This window comes from Marmota monax, unplaced genomic scaffold (genome assembly GCF_021218885.2).
Source record: "Marmota monax isolate L192 unplaced genomic scaffold, Marmota_monax_Labrador192_F-V1.1 WCK01_AAM20220418_F8-fsc00050, whole genome shotgun sequence".
Taxonomy (NCBI): domain Eukaryota; kingdom Metazoa; phylum Chordata; class Mammalia; order Rodentia; family Sciuridae; genus Marmota; species Marmota monax.
This window is the reverse complement of record NW_026694552.1, coordinates 1,989,608-2,009,366: the sequence shown is the minus strand read 5'-3', so window position 1 is coordinate 2,009,366 and position 19,759 is coordinate 1,989,608. Positions and strand designations below refer to the sequence as shown.

The window sequence follows — 19,759 nt, the reverse complement described above, 5'->3', positions numbered from 1 at the left end:
ATTTGGCATTTGTTTTTTAGGGATTGGCTAGCTTCACTTAGCATAATCTGCTCTAATGCCATCCATTTCCCTGTAAATTCTATGATTTTGTCATTTTTTAATGCAGAGTAATACTCCATTGTGTATAAATGCCACATTTTTTTTTTTTTTTTTATCCATTCATCCATTGAAGGGCATCTAGGTTGGTTCCACAGTCTAGCTATTGTGAATTGTGCTGCTATGAACATAGATGTAGCAGTGTCCCTGTAGCATGCTCTTTTTAGGTCTTTAGGGAATAGACCGAGAAGGGGAATAGCTGGGTCAAATGGTGGATCCATTCCCAGCTTTCCAAGAAATCTCCATACTGCTTTCCAAATTGGCTGCACCAATTTGCAGTCCCACCAGCAATGTACAAGTGTACCCTTTTCCCCACATCCTCGCCAGCACTTGTTGTTGTTTGACTTCATAATGGCTGCCAGTCTAACTGGAGTGAGATGGTATCTTAGGGTGGTTTTGATTTGCATTTCTCTGACTGCTAGAGATGGTGAGCATTTTTTCATGTACTTGTTGATTGATTGTATGTCCTCCTCTGAGAAGTGTCTGTTCAGGTCCTTGGCCCATTTGTTGATTGGGTTGTTTGTTCTCTTATTGTCTAATTTTTTGAGTTCTTTGTATACTCTGGATATTAGGGCTCTATCTGAAGTGTGAGGAGTAAAGATTTGTTCCCAGGATGTAGGCTCCCTATTTACCTCTCTTATTGTTTCTTTTGCTGAGAAAAAACTTTTTAGTTTGAGTAAGTCCCATTTGTTGATTCTAGATATTAACTTTTGTGCTATGGGTGTCCTATTGAGGAATTTGGAGCCCGACCCCACAGTATGTAGATCGTAGCCAACTTTTTCTTCTATCAGACGGCGTGTCTCTGATTTGATATCAAGCTCCTTGATCCATTTTGAATTCACTTTTGTGCATGGCGAGAGAAAGGGATTCAGTTTCATTTTGTTGCATATGGATTTCCAGTTTTCCCAGCACCATTTGTTGAAGATGCTATCCTTCCTCCATTGCATGCTTTTAGCCCCTTTATCAAATATAAGGTAGTTGTAGTTTTGTGGATTGGTTTCTGTGTCCTCTATTCTGTACCATTGGTCCACCCGCCTGTTTTGGTACCAGTACCATGCTGTTTTTGTTACTATTGCTCTGTAGTATAGTTTGAAGTCTGGTATCACTATACCGCCTGATTCACCCTTCCTGCTTAGCATTGTTTTTGCTATTCTGGGTCTTTTGTTTTTCCATATGAATTTCATGATTGCTTTCTCTATTTCTACAAGAAATGCCGTTGGGATTTTGATTGGCATTGCATTAAACCTGTAGAGAACTTTTGGTAATATCGCCATTTTGATGATGTTAGTTCTGCCTATCCATGAACAGGGTATATTTTTCCATCTTCTAAGATCTTCTTCTATTTCTCTCTTTAGGGTTCTGTAGTTTTCATTGTATAAGTCTTTCACCTCTTTTGTTAGGTTGATTCCCAAGTATTTTATTTTTTTTGAAGATATTGTGAATGGAGTGGTTGTCCTCATTTCCATTTCAGAGGATTTGTCGCTGATATACAGGAATGCCTTTGATTTATGCGTGTTGATTTTATATCCTGCCACTTTGCTGAATTCATTTATTAGCTCTAATAGTTTCTTTGTAGACCCTTTTGGGTCTGCTAGGTATAGAATCATGTCATCTGCAAATAGTGATAATTTAAGTTCTTCTTTTCCTATTTTGATGCCTTTAATTTCTTTCGTCTGTCTAATTGCTCTGGCCAGTGTTTCGAGAACTATGTTGAACAGAAGTGGAGAGAGAGGGCATCCCTGTCTTGTTCCAGATTTTAGAGGGAATGCCTTCAATTTTTCTCCATTCAGAATGATGCTAGCCTGAGGCTTAGCATAGATTGCTTTTACAATATTGAGGTATGTTCCTGTTATCCCTAGTTTTTCTAGAGTTTTGAACATAAAGGGATGCTGTACTTTGTCAAATGCTTTTTCCGCATCTATCGAGATGATCATATGATTCTTATTTTTAAGTCTATTGATGTGGTGAATAACATTTATTGATTTCCGTATATTGAACCAGCCTTGCATCCCAGGGATGAATCCTACTTGATCATGGTGCACAATTTTTTTGATAAGTTTTTGTATCCGAGTGGCCAGAATTTTATTGAGGATTTTTGCATCTAGGTTCATTAGAGATATTGGTCTGTAGTTTTCTTTCTTTGAAGTGTCTTTGTCTGGTTTAGGTATCAGGGTGATGTTGGCCTCGTAGAATGAATTTGGAAGTTCTCCCTCTTTTTCTATTTCCCGAAGTAGCTTGAAAAGTATTGGTATTAGTTCCTCTTTAAAGGTTTTGTAAAACTCTGCTGTATACCCATCCGGTCCTGGGCTTTTCTTAGTTGGTAGTCTTTTGATGGTTTCTTCTATTTCCTCAATTGATATTGGTCTGTTTAGGTTGTCTATATCCTCCTGACTCAATCTGGGCAGATCATATGACTTAAGAAATTTGTCTATGCCTTCACTATCTTCTAATTTATTGGAGTATAAGGATTCAAAATAATTTTTGATTATCTTCTGTATTTCTGAAGTGTCTGTTGTGATATTGCCTCTTTCATCCCGTATGTTAGTAATTTGAGTTCTCTCTCTTCTTCTCTTCGCTAGCATGGCTAAGGGTCTGTCGATTTTGTTTATTTTTTCAAAGAACCAACTTTTAGTTTTGTCAATTTTTTCAATTGTTTCTTTTGTTTCGATTTCATTAATTTCAGCTCTGATTTTAATTATTTCTTGCCTTCTACTTCTTTTGCTGTTGTTTTGCTCTTCTTTTTCTAGGATTTTGAGATGAAGTATGAGATCATTTATTTGTTGGTTTCTTCTTTTTTTAAGGAATGAACTCCAAGCAATGAATTTTCCTCTTAGAACTGCTTTCAATGTGTCCCATAGATTCCGATATGTTGTGTCTGTGTTTTCATTAATCTCTAAGAATTTTTTAATTTCTTCCTTGATGTCTTCTATAACCCATTGATCATTCAGTAACCTATTGTTCATTCTCCAAGTGATGTATTCTTTTCCCTTCCTTCTTTTATCGTTGATTTTCAGTTCCATTCCATTATGATCAGATAGGATGCATGGTATTATCTCTACTCCTTTATATTGTCTAAGAGTTTCCCTGTGACATAATATATGATCTATTTTTGAGAAGGATCCATGTGCTGCTGAGAAAAAAGTGTAACTGCTTGATGTTGGGTGGTATACTCTATATATGTCAATTAAGTCTAGGTTATTAATTGTGTTATTGAGTTCTATAGTTTCCTTATTCAACTTTTGTTTGGAAGATCTGTCCAGTGGTGATAGAGGTGTGTTGAAGTCTCCCATGATTATTGTATGGTGGTCTATTAGACTCTTGAACTTGAGAAGAGTTTGTTTGATGAACATAGCTGCACCATTGTTTGGGGCATATATATTTATGATTGTTATGTCTTGTTGGTGTATGGTTCCCTTGAGCAGTATGTAGTATCCCTCTTTATCCCTTTTGATTAACTTTGGCTTGAAATCTATTTTATTTGATATGAGTATGGATACTCCTGCTTGTTTCCGAAGTCCATATGAGTGATATGATTTTTCCCAACCTTTCACCTTCAGCCTATGTATGTCTTTTCCTATCAAATGCGTCTCCTGTAGGCAGCATATTGTTGGGTCTTGTTTTGTGACCCATTCTACTAGCCTGTGTCTCTTGATTGGTGAGTTTAAGCCATTAACATTTAGGGTTATTATTGAGATATGGGTTGTTCTTCCAGCCATATTTGTTTATTTATGTTACTAAACATGGTTTGTTTTCCTCTTTGATTATTTTCCCCCCTTTAGTGTCCTACCTCCCACTGTTGGTTTTCATTGTTATTTTCCATTTCCTCTTCCTGTAATGTTTTGCCAAGGATGTTTTGAAGAGATGGTTTTCTAGCTGCAAATTCTTTTAACTTTTGTTTATCGTGGAAGGTTTTAATTTCATCTTCCATCCTGAAGCTTAATTTCGCTGGAAACACAATTCTTGGTTGGAACCCATTTTCTTTCAGTGTTTGAAATATGTTATTCCAGGATCTTCTAGCTTTCAGAGTCTGTGTTGAAAGATCAGCTGTTATCCTGATTGGCTTACCCCTAAATGTGATCTGCTTCCTTTCTCTTGTAGCTTTTAAAATTCTCTCCTTATTCTGTATGTTGGGCATCTTCATTATAATGTGTCTAGGTGTGGGTCTCTTATGATTTTGCACATTCGGCGTCCTGTAGGCTTCTAGGATTTGGGGTTCTGTCTCATTCTTCAAGTCTGGGAAGTTTTCTCGTATTATTTCATTGAATAGATTGCTCAATCCTTTGGTTTGAAACTCTGTCCCTTCCTGTATCCCAATGACTCTTAAATTTGGTCTCTTGATGTTATCCCATATTTCTTGGATGTTCTGCTCATGGTTTCTTAACAGTCTTGCTGAGCTGTCTATGTTCTTTTCAAGTTGAAATACTTTATCTTCATTGTCTGATGTTCTGTCTTCTAAGTGTTCTACTCTGCTGGTAGTATTCTCAATTGAGTTTTTAAGTTGGCTTATTGCTTCCTGCATTTCTAGGATTTCTGTTTGTTTGTTTTTTATAACCTCTATTTCCCTGTGTAGTTGATCTTTTGCTTCTTGGATTTGTTTATGTAATTCATTGTTGAAGTGATCTTTCATTGTCTGATTTTGCTGTCTGATGTCTTCCTTGAGACTCCAGATCATCTGAAGCATGTATATCCTGAATTCTTTATCTGACATTCCATCTGCTGCAGCTATTACCTCTTCTAATGTTGAGTTGACCTGCATTGCTTGTGGTCCTTTCTTTCCTTGTCTCTTCATACTGTTTGCGTTCCTTTCTACTTAGTGAAACTGTTGTGTTATTGAATTTTCGCCCTATATATTTATATTGGTCTTGTATAGTTGCAAAGTCTCCCTCGCAGGCGCGGGCGGCGGCTCTGTCCCTCTGCGGGCCGCTAGGCTTGTTCTGTGGGTGGTCAGAGTTTTGTCTACTTTGCAGGTGCAGGCAGCGGCACTGCCCCTCTGCAGGCCTCTGGGGCTGTACTGCCAGTGGGTCGCAGGTCCGCCTACCTTGCAGGTGCGGGGGGGGGGGCGGCTCTACCCTTCCTCAGGCCACTGGGCCTGTTCTGTCTCTCGGTTGCAGGTCTGGCCTGTTCTGATGGTGGTCACAGTTCCACCTACCTGGCAGGCGCGGGGGGTGGGGGGCGGCTCTGCCCCCCAGCAGGCCCCTGGGCCTGCTCTGTGCGTGGTCACAGTTCCCTCTACCTTGCCGGTGCAGGGGGAGGGGGCGGCTCTGCCTCTCAGCAGGTCGCTGCTCCTCTTCTGCAGGTGGGTCGCAGGCCCGCCTACCTTGCAGGAGTGATTGGAAGCTCTGTCCCACCGCGGGCCACTGGGCCTTTTCTGTCGGTGGTCACCTGGCAGGGGCGGGGGATGGGGGGTGGCTCTGCTCCTCAGCAGGCCGCTGGGCCTGCTCTGTGCGTGGTCACAGTTCCCTCTACTTTGCCGGCGCAGGGGGAGGGGGCGACTCTGCCTCTCAGCAGGTCGCTGCTCCTCCTCTGCTGGTGGGTCGCAGGTCCGCCTACCTTGCAGGAGTGATTGGAAGCTCTGTCCCGCCAAGGTCCGCTGGGCCTTTTCTGTCCGTGGTCACAGTTCCCCTACCTGGCAGGCGCGGGGGGTGGGGGGCGGCTCTGCCCCTCAGCAGGCCGCTGGGCCTGCTCTGTGCGTGGTCACAGTTCCCTCTACTTTGCCGGCGCAGGGGGAGGGGGCGGCTCTGCCTCTCAGCAGGTCGCTGCTCCTCTTCTGCCGGTGGGTCGCAGGCCCGCCCACCTTGCAGGAGTGATTGGAAGCTCTGTCCCACCGCGGGCCACTGGGCCTTTTCTGTCGGTGGTCACCTGGCAGGGGCGGGGGGTGGGGGGTGGCTCTGCCCCTCAGCAGGCCGCTGGGCCTGCTCTGTGCGTGGTCACAGTTCCCTCTACCTTGCCGGTGCAGGGGGAGGGGGCGGCTCTGCCTCTCAGCAGGCCGCTGCTCCTCTTCTGCAGGTGGGTCGCAGGCCCGCCTACCTTGCAGGAGTGATTGGAAGCTCTGCCCCGCCGCGGGCCACTGGGCCTTTTCTGTCCGTGGTCACAGTTCCCCTACCTGGCAGGCGCGAGGGGTGGGGGGCGGCTCTGCCCCTCAGCAGGCCGCTGGGCCTGCTCTGTGCATGGTCACAGTTCCCTCTACCTTGCCGGTGCAGGGGGAGGGGGCGGCTCTGCCTCTCAGCAGGTCGCTGCTCCTCCTCTGCTGGTGGTTCGCAGGTCCGCCTACCTTGCAGGAGTGATTGGAAGCTCTGTCCCGCCAAGGGCCGCTGGGCCTTTTCTGTCCGTGGTCACAGTTCCCCTACCTGGCAGGCGCGGGGGGTGGGGGGCGGCTCTGCCCCTCAGCAGGCCGCTGGGCCTGCTCTGTGCGTGGTCACAGTTCCCTCTACTTTGCCGGCGCAGGGGGAGGGGGCGGCTCTGCCTCTCAGCAGGTCGCTGCTCCTCTTTTGCAGGTGGGTCGCAGGCCCGCCTACCTTGCAGGAGTGATTGGAAGCTCTGTCCCACCGCGGGCCACTGGGCCTTTTCTGTCGGTGGTCACCTGGCAGGGGCGTGGGGTGGGGGGTGGCTCTGCCCCTCAGCAGGCCGCTGGGCCTGCTCTGTCCATGGTCACAGTTCACCTACCTGGCAGGCGCGAGGGGTGGGGGGCAGCTCTGCCCCTCAGCAGGCCGCTGGGCCTGCTCTGTGCGTGGTCACAGTTCCCTCTACCTTGCCGGTGCAGGGGGAGGGGGCGGCTCTGCCTCTCAGCAGGCCGCTGCTCCTCTTCTGCAGGTGGGTCGCAGGCCCGCCTACCTTGCAGGAGTGATTGGAAGCTCTGTCCCGCCAAGGGCCGCTGGGCCTTTTCTGTCCGTGGTCACAGTTCCCCTACCTGGCAGGCGCGGGGGGTGGGGGGCGGCTCTGCCCCTCAGCAGGCCGCTGGGCCTGCTCTGTGCGTGGTCACAGTTCCGTCTACTTTGCCGGCGCAGGGGGAGGGGGCGGCTCTGCCTCTCAGCAGGCCGCTGCTCCTCTTCTGCCGGTGGGTCGCAGGCCCGCCCTCCTTGCAGGAGTGATTGGAAGCTCTGTCCCACCGCAGGCCACTGGGCCTTTTCTGTCGGTGGTCACCTGGCAGGGGCGGGGGGTGGGGGGTGGCTCTGCCCCTCAGCAGGCCGCTGGGCCTGCTCTGTGCGTGGTCACAGTTCCCTCTACCTTGCCGGTGCAGGGGGAGGGGGCGGCTCTGCCTCTCAGCAGGCCGCTGCTCCTCCTCTGCTGGTGGGTCGCAGGCCCGCCTACCTTGCAGGAGTGATTGGAAGCTCTGTCCCGCCGCGGGCCACTGGGCCTTTTCTGTCCGTGGTCACAGTTCCCCTACCTGGCAGGCGCGGTGGGTGGGGGGCGGCTCTGCCCCTCAGCAGGCCGCTGGGCCTGCTCTGTGCGTGGTCACAGTTCCCTCTACTTTGCCGGCGCAGGGGGAGGGGGCGGCTCTGCCTCTCAGCAGGTCGCTGCTCCTCTTCTGCCGGTGGGTCGCAGGCCCGCCCACCTTGCAGGAGTGATTGGAAGCTCTGTCCCACCGCGGGCCACTGGGCCTTTTCTGTCGGTGGTCACCTGGCAGGGGCGGGGGGTGGGGGGTGGCTCTGCCCCTCAGCAGGCCGCTGGGCCTGCTCTGTGCGTGGTCACAGTTCCCTCTACCTTGCCGGTGCAGGGGGAGGGGGCGGCTCTGCCTCTCAGCAGGCCGCTGCTCCTCTTCTGCAGGTGGGTCGCAGGCCCGCCTACCTTGCAGGAGTGATTGGAAGCTCTGCCCCGCCGCGGGCCACTGGGCCTTTTCTGTCCTTGGTCACAGTTCCCCTACCTGGCAGGCGCGAGGGGTGGGGGGCGGCTCTGCCCCTCAGCAGGCCGCTGGGCCTGCTCTGTGCATGGTCACAGTTCCCTCTACCTTGCCGGTGCAGGGGGAGGGGGCGGCTCTGCCTCTCAGCAGGTCGCTGCTCCTCCTCTGCTGGTGGTTCGCAGGTCCGCCTACCTTGCAGGAGTGATTGGAAGCTCTGTCCCGCCAAGGGCCGCTGGGCCTTTTCTGTCCGTGGTCACAGTTCCCCTACCTGGCAGGCGGGGGGGGTGGGGGGCGGCTCTGCCCCTCAGCAGGCCGCTGGGCCTGCTCTGTGCGTGGTCACAGTTCCCTCTACTTTGCCGGCGCAGGGGGAGGGGGCGGCTCTGCCTCTCAGCAGGTCGCTGCTCCTCTTTTGCAGGTGGGTCGCAGGCCCGCCTACCTTGCAGGAGTGATTGGAAGCTCTGTCCCACCGCGGGCCACTGGGCCTTTTCTGTCGGTGGTCACCTGGCAGGGGCGTGGGGTGGGGGGTGGCTCTGCCCCTCAGCAGGCCGCTGGGCCTGCTCTGTCCATGGTCACAGTTCACCTACCTGGCAGGCGCGAGGGGTGGGGGGCAGCTCTGCCCCTCAGCAGGCCGCTGGGCCTGCTCTGTGCGTGGTCACAGTTCCCTCTCCCTTGCCGGTGCAGGGGGAGGGGGCGGCTCTGCCTCTCAGCAGGCCGCTGCTCCTCTTCTGCAGGTGGGTCGCAGGCCCGCCTACCTTGCAGGAGTGATTGGAAGCTCTGTCCCGCCAAGGGCCGCTGGGCCTTTTCTGTCCGTGGTCACAGTTCCCCTACCTGGCAGGCGCGGGGGGTGGGGGGCGGCTCTGCCCCTCAGCAGGCCGCTGGGCCTGCTCTGTGCGTGGTCACAGTTCCCTCTACTTTGCCGGCGCAGGGGGAGGGGGCGGCTCTGCCTCTCAGCAGGTCGCTGCTCCTCTTCTGCCGGTGGGTCGCAGGCCCGCCCACCTTGCAGGAGTGATTGGAAGCTCTGTCCCACCGCGGGCCACTGGGCCTTTTCTGTCGGTGGTCACCTGGCAGGGGCGGGGGGTGGGGGGTGGCTCTGCCCCTCAGCAGGCCGCTGGGCCTGCTCTGTGCGTGGTCACAGTTCCCTCTACCTTGCCGGTGCAGGGGGAGGGGGCGGCTCTGCCTCTCAGCAGGCCGCTGCTCCTCTTCTGCAGGTGGGTCGCAGGCCCGCCTACCTTGCAGGAGTGATTGGAAGCTCTGCCCCGCCGCGGGCCACTGGGCCTTTTCTGTCCGTGGTCACAGTTCCCCTACCTGGCAGGCGCGAGGGGTGGGGGGCGGCTCTGCCCCTCAGCAGGCCGCTGGGCCTGCTCTGTGCATGGTCACAGTTCCCTCTACCTTGCCGGTGCAGGGGGGCCCACTGGTCTTTTATGTATTTATAGCAACACCACACTGACTGCATTAGTGTAACTTTACAGAGAATTTTGAAATCATAATGTGTGAGATTTCCAACTTTGTTTTTCAGTATTATGAATCATCCCTTGTTATCTCATGTGGAGTTATAATGCATTATTATATTTCTGCAAAAAATGTCATTCATGATTTGTAAGGGATTGTAATTGATCTGTTGTTCAAACTGTGTACTTTGGCATCATAAACAATATTAACTCCTCCAATCCAGAAGCATGAGGTATCTTTTCATTCATTTGTAATTTCTTATTTTCCAGTTTGGATGCCTTTTCTCCTTCTCCTCCCCCTCCCCCTCCCCTCCCCCTCCTCCTCCTCCTTCTCCTTCTTCTTCTCCTTCTCATGCTCTGGCTAAAATTTCCAGAAATGCAGTGAGCAGAACTGTTGAAAATGAGCACCTTTTCTTGTTCCTGACCATATAAGAAATTCATTTTATAATTAAATACAATATTACCTCTGGGTTTTCCATATATAGTCTTTATTATATTGTGGTGTATTTCTTCTGGTTTTATGAGTATGTTATCATGAAAATGTGATTAATTTTGACCCATACTTTTTTCTACATCAATTGAGATGATCATGTATATATTTTCCTTCATTTTTGGTATACTGGGAGTTTTTTGTATATTAAAACATCTTGAAGTCCAGAAATAAATTTCACTTGGTTACAGTTATTCAATAGGTTGTATAATTTGGTTTCCTAGTATCATGTTGAAAATTTTACATCAATATTTATTAGAGATATTGTTCTGTAGTTTTCTTTCCTTGTAGGGTATTTTTGATTTCATAAAACTTATGTAGAACTGATAGATATTAGAATTATTACTTTTTATTCAGTTTTTTTGGGCATTTGAGGATTAATGTTAAATTCCTTTAAATTTTCAGAAAGCAATATAATCCTAGAGATTTCTTTGTTGAAAAATTTTTGATTATTTGCTGAGTCTCATTTTGTTGTTAATCTATTCATATTTTCTACTTCTGCATGATGCAATTTCAGTGGGTTGTATATTTCTAGGAATTTTCCCATTTCATCTAATTTATCCAAATTATTGGAGTAAAAGCATTCATACTAATTTCATTTATTAATGTATTTTTGTATTTATCAATGGACCTTTATTTTATTTATTTATATGTGGTGCTGAGAATAGAATGCAGTGCCTCACACATGCTAAGCAAGCACTCTATTACTGAGCCATAACCCCAGCCCCTCCTAGTAATTTTTTATTATTTTATTTTTCTGTAAAATTAGTATTGATGTCACTTATTTCACTGATTCTAGTGAATATTTTCTCTATTTGCTTATTATAAAAGAATTAAAATTAATAAACATTTTTATCATTTCAATGAACCAACACTTGCCAAGCATGGTAGCATACATCTGTAATCCCACTTACTCAGGAGGCAGAGGCAGGAGGATTTCAAGTTTGAGGCCAGATTTAGCAACTTAGTGAGACCCTGACTTAAAATAAAAAGGACTGCGGATGGAGACCAGTGATAACACACCCCTAAGTTGGATCCTTAGTGCCAAAAGGAAAAATAATAAAAAAAGAAACAACTTTTTGTTTCATTCATTATTAATATTCTTTAGTTTTTCTGTTGGCTATATTATTTATTTCTGCTCTATATTATTTCCTTACTTCTGTGCTTTGGGTTTAGTTTGCTTACTTTTTTTCTAGTTTTTAAATGTAAAGTTTGTTGATTTGCAAACTTTGGTTTAAATATAGCATTTTTAGTTATAAATTTTCCTTCCACATAGCACTGTTTTCATTGTATCACATAGGATTTGTATATCATGTTTTCCTTTTCATTTCTATTAAAGTATTTTATAGTTCTTGTTGTGATTACTTTGGTTTATGGCACTGGGGATTGAATCCAGTGGTGCTTTATCACTGAGTAACATTTCCAATACTTTTTGTTGTTTATTTTGAGACATGGTTGCTTAGGGCCTTGCTAAATTGCTGAAGCTGAGCTGGCTTTGAACTTGTGATCTTCCTGCCTCAATCTCCCAAACCACAGGTATTACAGGTGTGCACCACCACACCTGGCTCTTTGTGACTTTTGGTTTGACTCATTTGTTCCACAGGTTCATGGATTTTTCAGTTTTATTTTTTACTTTGCAGTTTATTTTCTTTGTGACCAGAAAAGAATATCTTGGAAATTTTTAATGTTTTCGACTTATTAATATCTACTTCATCTCCTAAAACATACTCTATTCTGTATGATATTCCATGTTCACTTACATGTCCTGCTATTGTTGGCTGGAGTGGTACATAGATGATAGATAGATAGATTTCCTACCAAATTACTGACATCAATTTTTAATGATAATACATATCAAGATTAAAAAATTACAAAAATGTCACACTGAATATTCTTTATATTTAAGGATGAGGCTTATGTCTGTGTTCATTGTTTAAATCCATCAGCAACAACACTGGAATTATTATAGTTTCAAGTGGAAAAGACCTTTAAGATCTAGTGTATCCCTATCACTTTATAGATGTAGAAGCTGAGGCCTTCTCTTGTTAAATAAGAAACAGTAGCAGAAGGATTTTTCATACATGTGGAGTTTGTAAATGTATGAAACTAATCATATTTGACTTTCCATTTTGGTGTAAAATCAAATTTGTTATATTGCATTAGGACATTTGACAGAATTCAAGTCAATAATTTCTTCTTTTATTCATACAGAATTTCATGATAAAATTATCAAATTTTAGGAATTGTGTGTATGCATTGTGTGTGTGTGTGGCTAGAAGGAATCATGGTCTCCTTTTAGAAAGACCCAAAATATATAGTAGATACAGTTGTTAAAGGAATATTGAAATAAATTAAAATAAGTGTAGAAATTTTAAATTACCTGGATAATTTATGGATTCCTTTTGTAAACCTCAAAAAGTTAAATACATCTACAATTCATAATTTCTGCCTGTCAGAAAATTTACATATACATATATGTAATATATGTATATATGAAAAATACATATACAAACTTGTCATAAAATATATATCTCTAGTTTTTTATTTTAGCTGTACTGAGGAATTGGATTATATTTTTATGTAAAATGTTTATGATTCTGTACTTAAGAACCACGTGTCTGCAAATTTTTAAAGTAGTTTTTAGTTGTAGATGGATACAATACCTATATTTTATTTATTTATTTTTATGTGGTGCTGAGAATCTAAATCCAGTGCCTCACATGTGCTAGGCAAGCACTCTATCACTGAGGCACAACTCTAGCCCTCTATAGTCTTTTTATGACATTGTAGACAACACTAAAACATCTATAATATAATCATAATATTAATATAATATTAGGGAAAACATTGATCCAAAGTACAAGCGAATCCATGCAAAATGATTGTTATTTTAAAATTTTATTAGTGCTTAAAAACTATGGTGAAATGTGTATTAGCAATATCCAGATAATAATAACATGAGCAAGATTTGGGTTATTAGTTATAAACATGCAGAAAAGTCTTAGGTTGTTGGATGCAAATCTGTAAGGAATTCCTTTAGTGAGTTCTGGTTCACCATTCCTACATGTTTTTACATTGAGTGTTACTGAATGCAGCCTCAGTTAATAATAGCTGGTGTTTCGAAGATCCACACTAGCTAAAGCAAATAACTATGGATATTCTGGTTGTGGGTCATCTTATATCAGAAATCAAGTTGATATACTACATAACAATAAATTTTAATGGGTATTGAAATTGTCTTAGTTACTTACTGTTTTCTAATTGTATTAATTATATTCTTGGATATGAGGTCAACTTCAGATAGAAGCTGATATCAGATGATTTAGAATATAATTAAAGGGCTGGGGATGTGGCTCAAGCGGTAGCGCGCTCACCTGGCATGAGTGCGGCCCGGGTTCGATCCTCAGCACCACATACAAACAAAGATGTTGTGTCCACTGAAAAACTAAAAAAATAAATATTAAAATTCTCTCTCTCTCTCTCTCTCTCTCTCTCTCTCTCTCTCTCTCTCTCTCCCTCTCTCTCTCTTAAAAAAAAGAATATAATTAAAGGTGCAGGGCATGGTAGTGCACATCCCAGTGACTCCAGAGACTAGGCAGGGGGATTTAAGTTCAAAGCTAGACTCAGTAAATTAGTGAGGCCCTAGACAACTTAGTGAAACCCTGTCTCAAAACATAAAAAATAAAATAAAATAATAAAAATAGCTATGGATGTAGCTCAGCAATCCTCTCAGAATGGCAATTATTAAGAATACAAGTAACAATAAATATTGGTGAGGATGTGGGGGAAAAAGGTTCACTCATATATTGCTGGTGGGACTGCAAATTGGTGCAACCAATCTGGAAAGCAGTATAGAGATTCCTTAGAAAGCTTGGAATGGAACACGATTTGACCCAGTTAACCAACTCCTCCGTCTATACCCAAAGGACTTAAAAACAGCATACTACAGTGATTCAGCCACATCAATGTTTATAACAGCTCAATTCACAATAACCAAGCAATGGAAACAACAAACATCAATGGATGAATGGATGAAGAAAATGTGGTATATGTCCACAATGTAATATTGCTCAGCCATAAAGAAGAATGAAATTATGGTATTTGCCAGTGAAAGGATGGAACTGGAAACTATCATGCTAAGTGAAATATTCTAATTCTAAACAAAGGCCAAATGTTCTCTAATTTGTGGATACTAACCCCAAACAGGGGAGGTTGGGGAGAAGGATAAGAGTAAAACATTGGATTAAACAAAAGAAAATGTATATAAGGGTGGGAAAGGGGATTAGGAAACACTGAATTAATAGGTCATAACTTTCCTAGCCTTGTATTTGAATACATGACCAGGGTAACTCCACATCATGTGCAACCACAAGAGTCTGATCCTAAATAGAATAAATTATAAACTGTATATGTACAATCTGTCAAAATGCATTCTGTCATGTATAACTAAAAATAACAAATAAAAATTAAAACAAACATAAAAATATAAATAAAAAGGGCATGGTATCTCTCTCTCTCTCTCTGTATATATATATATATATATATATATATATATATATATATATATATATAATATTAAAAGAGGAGACAATATGAATATATAAATACATTAATAGATGATAAATGAAAGTTTAGTTTATAAAATAAACCATAAATAAATCTTTCATTGGGCCTTTATAACTAGGTCAACATAAAATTAGAGAATTCCCAAGTATAGTTTTGTGAATTTTCTTAATTTTTATCCCTTTTAAGTCTTAGTGTTATGCGTGTTTTAAACAGGCTTTAAAGTTTAAGAAACAATTCCTAGAAAGTATTTTAATTAATATTACTTACTGAATTCTCGTTTGCATACTGAAAATGTCTTGATATAGGGGTTAGACTAAAATGGAAGCAAACAAACAAAAAAGCTCCTAGAATCCTGTATAGTTGACTAAGTACCCTCAGAAGAAAAAAAAACAGGATTAAAATTATACTCATTCTAAGTGTAAATAATATTAAAAGCAAGGTACTACATTTTATTCAGCAAAAGTAAAATTTTTAAAAAACAACAGTTGTCTTTAGGTTTACTTTGAAATGTGAGCTTTCATGTAATCAGGATTAGTTTCTCAAGATTAATTTTCATGAACAAAGAATATGAAATTAAATATCTCCCCAACCAAAACACTAAATGAGAGAGTGGGCAATTTTTATATATGCTATGATTCCAACATGTGAATTTTCTTCAAAGATAATCTGAGTACAGAATAAAGAAATTCATGGTATTTAGGAAACACTTCTCTGATATGCTTTGAGAGACCTCTGGTGGCTGATGAGAATTCTGTTATGTATGTATCCTTAACACTAATAGCAAACTAACACTTGATATTTATAATGTGTTTTTAATTTTGTGTTTTAGATAAATGTGCATTTTATTAATGCCCATTATTTTATATTTTAACAATATTGCATTTTCTCTCTGAATTGTCTTCCTAAATCTCTTAAGATATGATCCAAAACATGATTCATGGTCAACAGTGGCACCTCTGAGTGTCCCTCGAGATGCTGTTGCTGTCTGTCCCCTTGGAGACAAACTGTATGTGGTTGGAGGATATGATGGACACACTTATTTGAACACTGTTGAGTCATATGATGCTCAGAAAAATGAATGGACAGAGGTACTCTCATAAAAATATTCAAATTAGTATGTTTCGATTTTAGTAAATTAATTTAAAATTTGTTTTTGGAATTAATTTCATTCTTTTCCTTTCTAAGACCTAACCTGGCCTTTTGTTGAGATTGATAGTATGTGTTTTATCTATGTCTTAGAGAACTTATAGTTGATTTAGAGAATTGCTAGTTGCTTTAGCAGATCATTACTAGGATACAGCAGCACTTATATGAAAGAGAAAAGGCTTGACTCAACGGAAGCATTACTCTCACAGATAGGAAGTGAATCAGCTGGGCACGGTGGTACATGCCTGTAATTCCAGTGGCTCTGGAGGATGAGACAAGAGGATCACAAGTTCAAAGACAGCATCAGCAATTTAGCAAGGCCCTAAGCAACTTCGACTCTGTCTCTAAATAAGATATGAAAAAGGACAAGGGATGTGGCTCAGTGGCTAAGCATCCCTGGCTTCAGTCCCTGGTACTGGGGGGAAAAAAGAAAATAAGGGAGTGAATCAGATTGAATAATTCAAGAGCTTCACTCTGGTTAACGTTTTATGTTTGTATTTTAGGTTGAGAAACAATGATCAATATCTTTTTTTTTATTGGTTGTTCAAAACATTACAAAGCTCATGACATATCATCTTCCATACATTTGATTCAAGTGGGTTATGAACTCCCATTTTTTACCCCAAATACAAGTTGCAGAATCACATCGGTTACACATCCACATTTTTACATAATACCATATTAATAACTGTTGTATTCTGCTACCTTTCCTATCCCCTACTATCCCCCCTCCCCTTCCCTCTCATCTTCCCTCTCTACCCCATCTGATGTTGTTTAATTCTCTCCCAATATCTTATTCCACAATGCCTGCCCTAATAAGACAGTTGGTGACTAGAAGAAAAGCTTTCAATCTTCTCCTCATAGAGACTGTGTAAATGGCAATACTCCTAACTTCAGTCATTCAAGGAATTTAGTACACAGCAAGAGACCTGAATTAAACTCCTCAAAAGAGCTGAGGATCTAATAGAACAAATTCCACGGATGCAAAAAAGAAAACTGAAAGTACATCTTGGAGATTGTAAAGAAAAATGTGACTCTTTTGACCATTTTGCCAGTGACTAGCCCTAAATTGATCCCAAAATATATTTTTATATGCTGCCAAGTAAATTGTGGGTTGATAAAAATTATATAGGATTAACTCTTTACCATCAATGCAAACTGGCAAATCTCCTATTTAGAACTCAACTTTACCTTGCATGAAACTGACTTCATGCCACATTGCATTTTGTTGTGCTTTAAATAAATATTTGTTGATATAATGACAACTGATAATGGGTTTTCTTCTCCTTCCTCCAAAAATTTGAAGAGTCTCACACTCTACCATGTAGGTAACTTCTTATTTTAGCAAAGCTTGGTACCAATCAGAGATGGAAAAAAAGTAGCAAATAAGGTTTTAGTTCAAATACAATAATCACAATGTTTGACTAAACTTATGGAATTGAATTTCCTGAAGATAATAGACCAGTAGCTAAGAGAACCCCATTCTGTTTCTGGTTGTCACTGTTATATTGTGTGATAATGAAAATAGGGAAATAAATACCAGGGAGTAGATTTACAAATATATATGATACATTATTTTCATTAATAATTTTATTAACCCTTCAAAAACATTGAAGTGTTAGTGTTATTCTCAGCAAGTTTTCAAGTATGAAAATTATCAGAGAGGTGAAACTTACCCAAGATCACTTAATCCACAAACTCAGGTTTATGCCATTCTAAAATCTATTTTATTTTCCCTACGCTACACTGTTGTCTGGTCTATAGTTTCTCTTATCTTTCTGTAAGGTGAAAGTTGGATCAAAATAATCGCTTTTCTCAGTCCCAACATTCTATGTTATGCTAAAGACAGAATTCAAACCTTATTTCTTTTCATGTTTTTGTTTTAGGAGGTGCCTGTTAATATTGGAAGAGCTGGTGCATGTGTTGTGGTGGTGAAGCTGCCCTAAAGCTATCTTTATCAAATAGAATGAAACTGGATAACTGCAAGAAGCATAGTAGGAAAAAAAGGGAGAAAGAAGTAATATTTTTTTTTCTAAAATTAATAAGCAAACTCGAAATTTGTTTTGTCAGTCTAATATATACTTAGAATTGCTCTCATTTTTGAAGATGACATAAGTTTTAAATATGAATTGTAGACAAATATTAAGTGCATATTTTGTAATAGTTAATAATATAGAGAAATCCAATAGGCTTGGTTTAACTTCATTAGTATAAAATGGTAAAATACTTAATGAAAATTGTTAGTGATCAAAGTGTGAAGATAATATAAGCATTAAGAATTTTCAAATTAAGAGCCTGACAAGTGAAAAACACTTTATTTTTTAAAAAGGTACTCTATTATCCAAAATATAACAATATAAAATAATGCCTGAAGCTTAAAATACAGAATATGATTTTCATCAAGACACTAGTCTTATTCAAACCACACTGAAATAATGATATTATATCTTACATTTGTCAAGATGAAAATATTTCCTGTGTCAAGTCTAAAAAATGGTGCACTGTTATAATTTGTTATGCTGATCACAGTATGTCAAAATTTTCACAAGCTTCATTACTCTTTTCAGTAACTATTTACCAGAAAATGCATTCAGATTTGATAGTTCTTACCATACTGTGATATTAATTTAGTTACTAGTAAAATATTATTGTGATGTTACATATATAATTGACATCATAAAACAGTGAATGTTTATCATATTGATACCAATTGTGACTTCAGCTTCAGTATATCAGGTCCTCCCTTACAAGAAAAGTATTATTCTCCTCAAATATTTATGTAAACTCAGTAAACACATACCATTAAGTTAAATGGGTTTCAAAACCAACAATTTTAAGTGCATTAAAATTGAGAAAATGTTACACAATATTCACACATGGAAACATCAAAATGTTTTATATGCATAGTCCATGGTCCATTTTGTAGCTATCTTTTATGCACCAACACATGCTTTTCTGTTAACATTATATTTATCCAACTGAAAAAAGGATAATTGTAGTAAAACACTTTTTTCAAATTAATATAGAGTAACAAAAATGGCTATTTGAATAGTATTTTAGATCTAAATTTTTATTTCCAATTAGTCCATTTAAATATAAAGCTATTAAGGGAAATTTTGGAAAAACTCTTTATGAAAGCAACTTTTCAGGTAAATGTTCAATTTTAGAATTTCTACAATATGTTCTTTTAAAATGGCTTTGTATTGTAGATTATGAAAGCAGCAAATAAAAATCCAGAGAAATACTTATAAAATGTACTACTACCTATTAAATTTTTAAAAACAACCACATAAGTTGTACAAAATATTTGTACTTTGACAAGTTGAATTTAAATAAAACAAATTTCCTCTGGTTATAAAGAGTGTGCCTTTAGAATATGTCAATGTGTCCTAAATATTCCTTTGATGTTATATTGCCACAGTAGCTGAAATATTTAAATTCAAAAATAAAATCCCCTTCCTTTGCTTCTCACACTTACCGTTGTCTCTAATCTAAATACAGGATTGTAGACTTTTCCAGTTCTAGAGGGGAAGATGGAGACATAAAGAAGCCTTAAAGCACACATGCAGCCCATTGGATCTTCTGAATTAACATTTTATCCAAACCAATACTAAAGTAAAGTTAAACATTTATACATAGCACACTAGTTGGCCTATCAAGTTAAATGAGTTCAGTAAGTAAGGGACAGAACAAAAGACCTATTACAGCCTGGTTGTAATAGGTCCAGAAACAGTTATGTGGCACCAATATGCATACTGTGCCATGCCTGGTTAAGCAAACTGAGATTGAATATCATCTTCTTGATGGTCGAGATGGGCTTGCTTCAGTTTAAGCATATTGACTTGTAGGAGACAAACATATGTTACCCAGGGCTACCACTAAACAGCTGCATTTGAAAGTCACATTCAGGCTACTGAGGTCTACAGTGAGATTCCAAAATCTGAGATTTTTGAGCAAAAGGAATGGAGAGCTGCAGAGGCCCAGGGCACCAAAGCATAACTGTACTTGTGTTAGTCAAGGTTAAGTGGTAAAAGGAGGAATAGGGACAAGGCACTTGCTGCCATGCCTTAGTTGATAGTTTAATCACACAAATATAGGAAATGGAGTTATTAATTTATATAATTTTCAACAAGTATAGGGGTTGACACATTTAGAAACTATGATTAGAAAATGCTG

The 19,759-nt window shown here is 41.2% G+C and overlaps 1 protein-coding gene across 3 annotated transcripts in view; it reads left to right on the top strand.

The window, feature by feature from the left end:
• The window catches only part of Klhl4 (kelch like family member 4), a 102,747-nt gene extending 83,696 nt beyond the window's left edge, over nucleotides 1-19,051 (top strand). The window contains exons 10-11 of one of the 3 annotated variants that reach the window (XM_046420856.2): nucleotides 15,354-15,525; nucleotides 17,470-19,046. In XM_046420856.2, the coding sequence (XP_046276812.1) occupies nucleotides 15,354-15,525; nucleotides 17,470-17,529 (232 nt within the window). In that variant the 3' untranslated portion in view covers nucleotides 17,530-19,046. Of the gene's footprint in view, nucleotides 1-13,797; nucleotides 14,375-15,353; nucleotides 15,526-17,469 lie in introns of those variants that run through there. The other 2 variants (XM_058571600.1, XM_046420857.2) reach the window with 2 other exon arrangements.
• Nucleotides 19,052-19,759: the final 708 nt, after the last annotated feature.